We start from the raw sequence: 9,521 nt of genomic DNA, 5'->3' as shown, positions 1-9,521 counted from the left end.
GGTGATCCACCTGCCTCCATCTCCCAAAGTGCTGGGATTACAGGCATGAGCCACCACACCCGGCCTGCAAAATCTCTCTCTCTTGTTTGAACAAAAAAGTAGTTGACATTGGGACAAGTGCTTTTCTCCTAAAGAAATGATCAGAAGTATAGAAGTTATGTACTTTCATCTATCATTTATCTCTTCTCAGCTCTGAAGTACAAAAGTACCAACTATCCAATTTATACACCAAGTAAGCTAGATGCAGACTTTAAATACCCCTTAATTATCTTTTCTAGATACAAGTTTCCTTTACTTATCCTTGTAATAAAGTTTCTAGTTCAATATACAGGCCAAAGTCCGTACTAATTAAAAAAATTTTTAACTATAAAAACTAATGTTTGTAACAGAAATGACTGATACATGACATTTAAAAGAAATATAGGCCAGGTGAAGTGGCTCACGTCTGTAATCCCAGCACTTTGGAAGGCCGAGGTGGGCAATCACAAGGTCAAGAGATTGAGACCATCCTGGCCAGCATGGTGGCAGGCATCTGTAGTCCCAGCTACTTGGAAGGCTGAGGCAGGAGAATCGCTTGAACCCAGGAGGTGGAGGTTGCAGTGAGCCAAGATCATGCCACTGCACTCCAGCCTGGGTGACAGAGCAAGACTCTGTCTCAAAAAAAAAAAAAGCAAATATAATTTTTTTTTTTTTACAGTCTCGCTCTGTCACCCAGGCTGAAGTGCAGTGGCGCGATCTTGGCTCAACGCAACCTCCGCACCCTACCCCCGCCCCACCCCAGGTTCAAGTGATTCTCCTGCCTTAACCTCCTGAATAGCTGGGATTACAGGCATCTGCGACCATGCCCGGCTAATATTTGTATTTTTAGTAGAGACTGGGTCTCATCATGTTGGCCAGGATGGTCTGAAACGCCTGACCTCAAGTGATTCACCCGCCTTGGCCCCCCAAAGTGTTGGGATTACAGGCGTGAGCCACTGTGCCTGGCCTAAAGCAAACATAATTTTCTTCCTTTTCTTTCTTCACAGTAGCAACAGGGCACACTAGTATCTCAAGAAACATAATTTTCTTAAGCCTGGTCTGGATTTTTGGTTTTTTCCTGGCCTCAATCACCTTTTTGAAGGCCCGGTCTGATTAAGTTGTGCTAGTAACAGGATAATTTATCTCCTGAAAAATTTCTGGAACTGTATCATGTCCTAAAATTAACAAACCTATTACATTGTCGCCCCTAAAAAAAACTTGAGTGCCTTCACCTTATCTTTCCTCCTACAAAATCACTACCAAACTATATTTCCTAAAAACTCTTAACCACGTAGAACTGAATTGCTACCCTTGCACTCAGCATTTAGATGTACTTACATCAGTATCTGTTTGTGTACTCATGCACATCAAGACCTAATGTACTTAAAGTGGTAAAATTTACATTCTAGTTGTTTTTCAAAGTATTCTCACTCATATCATTTTATATTAATAAAAACAGCTCTACCTTCCCCTCCCTACAAAAACCAAAATGTAGCCCAGGAAGGGCATTAACTAATAATGAACTATGGCCTGGTTTAAATTGGAATCTTGCTAAGATTTCTTTTTCTCAAAATTAGAAATTTGGAGGCCGGGCGCAGTGGCTTACCTCTGTAATCAGCACTTTGGGAGGCTGAGGTGGGCAGATCACGAGGTCAGGAGATTGAGACATTCTTGGCTAACACAGTGAAAGCCAGTCTCTACTAAAAATACAAAAAATTAGCAAGACGTGGTGGCTGAGGCAGGTTCCCCTTGAACCCGGGAGGCGGAGGTTGCAGTGAGCCAAGATCATGCCACTGCACTCTTGGTGACAGAGCAAGAGTCCTCTCAAAAAAAAAAAAAGATTAGACTTTTGTACAAACTTGCTTTTAGATTGCCTATCAGTAGTGATAATTTTCCCATATATTCCGTGACTGGTACATTACACATGATGAAACATACTGGCTTACTCCTTTCTAGAGCATGCCTTGGGATACCCTAACTTCACACTCACAAGCTTCAGAGTTGGGAATAAATTACCTAACAGAACCAGACCACACTCTCCACCTTGGTGGTAAGTACCACACTCTAACACAGGGTGCTTCAGGAACTCTGAGCCTAAAGTTTTGGATTATATTCTCCAAAATGCAGTCCATATTTTACCAGTTATATAAACTCAGAATTCATCTGTATTGACAGCTTATACATACATGGCTGTCCCTAGATATAAATAATTTAAATGTGAAAACAATTATGAATAGAATAAAAAATTAAACCAGACATATTGAAGATGTATGCTTTAATTTTAAAATAATCACATATGAACCAAAAACTATTTCTACCTTTTTTCCTTCATTTCTGGTAAGAGACTGAATCCAGATTTAGATTATAGCTCAGATTAATTTTTAACTCAACAATGTTTATTAGAAAACAACTATTTTTATTTTTTTTTTCCAAGGGAACAACAGAACGACAAACATTAGTAAAAAGTGAGTTATCTTTGAAGTTCTGAATGTTTGAACCAGATTTGGATCATATTGATGGTCCCTTGTGATAAGCTTGTTTCTTTTAGATAATCTTCAACCTAAAATTACTAATTACTGAAAAATCAGATTAATGTATTGTTTTTACAATAATACAGCAAGGTAAAAGCCTGGAATATATGGAGTGTCACTTGTGCACCATGTAATAATGAATATTTAGAAACAAATTCAACACTGAAACACTTAAAGCAAATTTCAGGGGATAACTCCCCAGTTACATATACAAGGAAGCACTGGTCAGATTCATTTTAAGTAGTCATAAATAATTTTGAATGTTTATTAAAACATATAAATATTAATAGAAAGTCTGGAATTGTGATAATGTTCCCAATTCATTTTTATAATCCTGAATATCCTCCTTCATTCCTTCCAAAAGAAAGGCAAAATCTAACAAAACGCAAAAAAGAATTTAGGCTAATTAAGGTAGCAACCTAGTTAATATTTTCTCTGCAATAGTGTTTTAGGGCTTTCTTCCTTTAAATGAGACGATGCTGGAGTAGAAAGACACAAAACACTTTTTTACACACATTTCACTTTTTTTTTTACTTTACCCAAGTAGAAATTACCATTTTGTTTTTGGCATTTTTAAGCACTCTAAAATGTTTACCAATGTACCCCTCCTCTTCTTTACAGATAGGATTTGGGATAAATGGACTTTGGCACATTTCTAACTCTAGTAACCATATTTTACATATGTACATTTATTCCATATATATTCCTTAGTTATCTGACAGCATTTTCCAGAGTGGAGTAATAAATTCTGTTAATTAGGTTCATTTACAATGAGTTTCCCATTAATCTTAGAGGGAAAATTCTAGTTTCACATCTTCTGTTAAATTCTATTAAAAATGTTTCTTTTTTGGAGGTAACAGTTGAATTCTGTACTCAAAATTACACATTTGTTTAAATAAATCACACAAATTCTCATATCAGGTAGCTTGTTTATATTTAGATCATTATCTCAAGGGGGGAAACAACCATGTACAGGTTATAGAAAAATAAACAATCAGCTGAAGACCTCTAAGAAAATGTTGACTCTTAAAATTTCACTTATTTTCCTTGAAGTTTTCTACCCTTCCCATTCATGGTAAACAAAGATCATGTAATGGAAAATTTTAAACCAAGGTTAAATTCTAAAGTAAAGCTTCAATTCAAGCCCTTCCTCCAAGAGAACTAATTTTCCTGATTTCTCTTTCTCTCACATCTTAAGGAGAACATTTTAGGAAATTAAGTTTCAGAACTTCAAGGTTTCACCCAGGTTACCTTTATGTACTTGTCTTTAGGGAACCACAATCCTACCTATCCTACATTTCCTAGTAGATGTACTTATCACCAAAGGGCTAGGCAAGTCCACATGTCCCTTAACTAGGAGTATACAGCTAAAAATCTGGTGTCTGATTATTAAATGTGCACAATATTTGGGTGTAATTGGCATTTTAAAAATTCAGTAATGCCCATTATAAATAACTTATCTGGACAGACTCAATAATAAAAATAACTGCTTAACTTTAAAATAAAAACCACCTGTTTAATAACATATAAATATCTTGATAAGAATGAATGAGTGTGACCTGGGAGAGTTTAGAAATTCTTGAGTTAGTTACAACAACATGGTGATAGGTTTTTCAAGGTACTTTCTAAACTCAGCAAGCCACTGGGCTCCAACTGCTCCATCCACCACCCGGTGATCACAACTGAGTGTAACAGACATCATGCTAGCCACATCGAACCTGGAAAAAGATAAAAACATTTTAGATATTCTGAAAGAAAAGACTGCATTTCAGCCAGTAACCACCCAAATGCTCACTCTTACCTTCAAATCCCAACCAGGCAATATTTCGTATCTACTCTTCCAGTCTCCTATACCTTTAGCTCAAATTAATAGCTTGAAGAAACAGACCATATACCTGCAGTATAGGTGGGCAATGAGCCAAATCCTGCCCTCTAAGTTTTTATAAGTAAAGGTTTACTGCAATTCATTTATGTATTGTTTATGCCTTCTTTCACATGACAATGCAACAGAGGCCATATGTCTCAGAAAGCCTAAAATACTTACTTACGACTAAGAAAAAGCATGCTGACTCCTCACCTAGGATAAAGGCTTTCCACCTCAAAAAATGAAACTCTGGCTGGGCACGGTGGCTCATTCCTGTTATCCCAGCAGTTTGGGAAGCCAAGGCGAGCAGATCACTTGAGGTCAGGAGTTCAAGATCAGCCTGGCCAACGTGGTGAAACCCCACCCCATGTCTACTAAAATACAAAAATTAGCCAAAGCATGGTAGTGCATGCCTGTAATCCCAACTATTCAGGAGGCTGAGGCCAGAGAATTTCTTAAACCTGGGAGGTGGAGATTGCAGTGAGCTGAGATGGCACCACTGCACTCCCATCTGGGTGACAGAGTGATTGAGACTCCATCTCAAACAAACAAACAAAAACACTGATACTCAAAAATAGGTATGGTTGGCCCTCCATATATCTATCCATGGGTTCCAAATCCATAAACTGACCATGGACCCAAATTTCTGAAAAGTAAACAATTCCACAAATTTCCAGTAAGCAAACCTTGAATTTGCTGCATCCTGGGTACTAGAGGATCCACATGAATGAAGTGCTATTCAGTGTTGTATGATATGCAGAGATTAAAGTATACAGAAGGATGTGTAGGTTATATGCAAACACTACATCATCTGATGTCAGGGACTTACGCATTGTGAACTGTGGTATTTGAGGGTTCCTAGAGCCAATCCTGAAGATGCCACAGGACAAGTGTATAATGTAATGAAAATTAGCTTATGACTTCCCCTCCAGTTTGGCACTTACCCTTTTTCATTATCTGCTGGAACCAGTTTATCCTCTGAAGCACCAATTGCCAAAATACATGCTTGAGGTGGGTTAATAATAGCAGAGAAATTCTTAATTCCAAACATTCCTAGATTGGAGATCGTAAAAGTGCCGCCCTAGAGGAAAAAATATTAAAAATAGATTACACTGTTTGTCAACATAAATCAGAAAACATGACAAATGTTCTGTGAAAAGACTTTAAGCTAAAAAGGTGCAAGGTCTTAGGAAAGGCCTGAATGGGATACACAGTACTGAAAATATACAAGCATTACAATATGAACAAAAAAGTCACCTGGAAAATGTCTTATTATCAGACAATGTCTCCTTTTGTATATGCAATAGAGTTTGAGATTTTATTTTCAGAACCGTGTGTCAGTAAGAATTACACGGCAGGCCAGGCGTGGTGGCCCACACCTGTAATCCCAGCATTTTGGGAGGCTGAGGTGGGTGGATCATTTGAGGTCAGGAGTTCAAGACCAGCCTGGCCAACACAGTGAAACCCTATTTCTATGAATACTCTGGTTTCTCTTCAGATCAAAACCCCATCTCTGCTAAAAATAAACACACAAAAAAATTAGCCAGGTGTGGTGGCATGTGCCTGTAATCCCAGCTACTCAGGAGGCTGAGGCAGGAGAATTACTTGAACCTGGGAGGTGGAGGTTGCAGTGAGCCGAGATTACACCACTGCACTCCAGCCTAGATGACAAGAGTTAGACGCTGTCTCAAAAAATTAAAAAATAAAAATAATTATGTGGCAGAATCAAAAGGTGAAAAATGCAATAAATGCATTATGCAAACCTTAAAAATAATGTAATTAGAAAGCAATAATTAATACTGTACCTGGAATTCGTGTGGCTGCAGTTTACCCTCTCTTGCTTTGCTTGCTAAAGAAATAACATCATTAGCAATGGTTTCCAGTCCTTTCGTATGTGCATTAAACACAATAGGGGTGATGAGTCCTGCAGGGGTACTGACTGCAACACTGACATCAACAACATGATTTCTGTTTAAAAGAAAAAGAAATAGAAATAATCAAAAAGTGTTTATTAAGAGCTTATGTGCCAGGTTAACAAGAATATTATTTACTTCCAAAACTTTTTCAACCAATGTGTCTGTTACTGTTTAGCCAAAGATGATATCTATCCTAATTTTTACATTTTGTTGTCCCCTCTCCTTGACTTTCAGTTATTAAAAATGAATCAGGCCGGGCGCAGTGGCTCACGCCTATAATCCCGGCACTTTGGGAGGCCGAGGCAGGTGGATCACAAGGTCAAGAGATCGAGACCATCCTGGTCAACAAGGTGAAATCTCGTCTCTACTAAAAATACAAAAATTAGCTGGGCATGGTGGTGTGCGCCTGTAGTCTCAGCTACTCGGGAGGCTGAGGCAGAATTGCTTGAACCCAAGAGGCGGAGGTTGCGGTGAGCCGAGATCCTGCCATTGCACTCCAGTCTGGGTAACAACAGCGAAACTCCGTCTCAAAAAAAAAAAAATTAAAATTAAAATGAATCAGAGGGCTGGGAACAATGGTTCATGCCTGTAATCCCAGCACTTTGGGAGGCCAAGGCAGGTGGATCATTTGAAGTCAGGAGTTTGAGACCAGGCTGGCCAACATGGCAAAACTCTGTCTCTACTAAAAATACAAAAGCTAGCTGGGCATGGTGGTGCACACCTGTAGTCCCAGCTACTCAGGAGGCTGAAGCAGGAGAATTGCTTGAACCTGGGAGGTGGAGTTTGCAATGAGCTGAGATCGTGCCACTGTACTCCTGCCTGGGCAGCAGAGCAAGACTCTGTCCCCAACCACCACCTGCCCTCGCCCCACCAAAAAACAACAACAACAACAACAAAAAACCATCTGCCTTGACCCACACATGAATGTAGCTGGGAAAAAAACCCCACCAACTAGAACTCCTTGGATTTTGAGTGGCAGTACATTGGCTGGAGTTGAGTCTCTGCAGGTAGTCTGAGCAGATGAAAGGAAAAATGGAGGGAAAACAACTGCATTGTAGCAAGAAACAGAAGTGGACACATAGTGTGGTACCTCAGAAGAACATAAAAGCAGGGGTTCCCAATCTTTTTTTTTCACAGTATCACATCTTTTACTGTCATCAAGTAAGGAGTCCCAATCTTTTCTACAGCAGGTGACCCTATGCATTTAGATCTTATCTCAGAATACCTTAACACTGAAAATACTCAAATTACTAACAAAAGAAACAGAAACCATAATGAAATCCAGTTATCAAACTGTTCAAAAAGCAAAATTACGACAAATGTGCTTCTGCATTCATACAATAAGAAGACCTTGGTGCAGGTCTAATAATGGTTATCATTTTGAAGCAGGGATGAACAAAATAATATTTTGAGATATATACATTTACAATGTGATATGAAAATAACTGATTTTTATTGGTCACCAGACACAAGTACTGTTAACATTGTATCTGTTCTCTACATTTATAAAAGGAAGAAATGCTAAATGTTAGTAGAGGTTAGTAAAAAAAAAAACAAAAACAAAAACAAGTGATTTCCCCACCACTCCCACTGAAGTTCACAAGCTCATGGATTTTATCCACGGTCTCCTTGGGGTCTGTATAAGGGCCCCTGCTGGTATTCTGCAATCGAGAAAAAGTTAAGGCTTCACACAAAGGCACAGCTCTGCTTCCAAAGACCTCCAGCTCAATGGGTACTAAATCCCCAATCTGCCTAAGTTGGCTGGAGCAGAATTTTGTCACTTGCAAACTAACACAGGGGACCTGCTCTAACAAAAACAGTGTATAACTCATTAATTATCACAGGACTCTCGCCAAGGTGTCACACAGCAAATACTGCTTTCTTGATTAAGTTATTATAATATTGCTTGTTTGATCATCTTCCGGTTGAGACAGTAAGGATAGTGTTCCCGATATTGTTGACCGCTGAATCCAATAATACATGTTGAATGGCTGTATCAACAAGTAAATGACTGGTGTTTGGTTAGAACGAACAGACAGCCTCAATCCTTTCACCTAAGCATAGAAATACCTTGATATTGCAGGTTCGATTCCAGACCACCAATATTGCAATAAAGTGAGTCACACGAATTTTCTGATTTCCCAGAAAATATGAAAGTTATACTTAACACTACACTGTTGTCTATTAGGAGTGCAACAGCATAATGGCTAGCAAAAAAACCAATGTATATACCTTAATTTAAAAATACTCTATTGCTAAAATATGCTAAAAATCATCTGAACTTTTAGTGAACTGCAATTTTTTCGCTGGTAGATCTTGCCTTGATGTTAATGGCTGCCGACAGATGAGGGTTATGGCTGCTGAGGACTGAGCAGCTGCAGCGGCCTCTTAAGCTAACAATAGTTTGCCCACTGACTGACTTCTTTTTACAAAAGATTTCTTTGTAGCATGCAATGCTGTATAGCAGTTTAACCATGGAACTGCTTTCAAAGCTAGAGTCAATGCTCTGAAATCCTGCTGTTGCTTTGTCAACTAAATTCATAGAATATTCTAAATCCTGTTGTAATTTCAACCATGTTCACTGCCTCTTTACCAGTAGATTCCAGTTCGAGAAACTACTTTCTTTGCCTATCCATAAGAAGCAACTATTCATCCATTCAAGTTTTCTCATGAGATGGCAGCAATTCATTCCCATCTTCAGGCTCCACTTCTAGTTCTAGTTCTCTTGCTATTTCTACCAACATCTGCAGTTACTTCCTCCACTAAACTATTTGAACATCTCAAAGTTACCTATGACGGCTGGAAGTAGCTTCTTCCAAACTGTTGTAAATGGCAATATTTTGATATCCTCTTATGAATCATGAATGTTTTAAAAAAATATATGGAATGCTTCATGAATTTGACTATCATCCCTGTACAGGGGCCATGCTAATTAATTGTCTGTCATTCCAATTTTAGTATATGTGCTGCCAAAGGACATGAATGTTCTTTTTTTTTTTTTTTTTTTTTTTTTTGGAGACAGAGTTACGCTTGTGATGCCCAAGCTGGAGTGCAATGGCGCAATCTCAGCTCACTGCAACCTCTGCCTCCTGAGTTCAAGCAATTCTCTGGCCTCAGCCCCCCAAGTAGCTGGGATTACAGGCATATACACCATGCCTGGCTGATTTTGTATTTTTAGTAGAGATGGTCTTT

The 9,521-nt window shown here is 38.7% G+C and overlaps 1 protein-coding gene and 1 non-coding gene across 4 annotated transcripts in view; both read right to left on the bottom strand.

Moving 5' to 3' along the window:
- Positions 1 to 2,278: 2,278 nt before the first annotated feature.
- Positions 2,279 to 9,521, bottom strand: part of DLAT (dihydrolipoamide S-acetyltransferase) — a 33,501-nt gene continuing 26,258 nt past the window's right edge. For all 3 annotated transcript variants that reach the window (XM_017977541.4, XM_035264511.3, XM_035264512.3), the window contains exons 12-14: positions 6,219 to 6,381; positions 5,358 to 5,494; positions 2,279 to 4,267 (exon numbers count right to left, since the gene is read on the bottom strand). In XM_017977541.4, the coding sequence (XP_017833030.2) occupies positions 4,138 to 4,267; positions 5,358 to 5,494; positions 6,219 to 6,381 (430 nt within the window). In that variant the 3' untranslated portion in view covers positions 2,279 to 4,137. The remainder of the gene's footprint in view (positions 4,268 to 5,357; positions 5,495 to 6,218; positions 6,382 to 9,521) is intronic.
- Positions 9,205 to 9,307, bottom strand: LOC118145935 (U6 spliceosomal RNA). Its single transcript, XR_004731417.1, has one exon. It is a non-coding gene; the product is annotated as a U6 spliceosomal RNA (small nuclear RNA).

Source organism: Callithrix jacchus, chromosome 10 (assembly GCF_049354715.1).
Source record: "Callithrix jacchus isolate 240 chromosome 10, calJac240_pri, whole genome shotgun sequence".
NCBI classification, from domain to species: Eukaryota; Metazoa; Chordata; class Mammalia; order Primates; family Cebidae; genus Callithrix; species Callithrix jacchus.
Note: the sequence above shows the minus strand (reverse complement) of the source record. Positions and strands in the feature narration are given on the sequence as shown.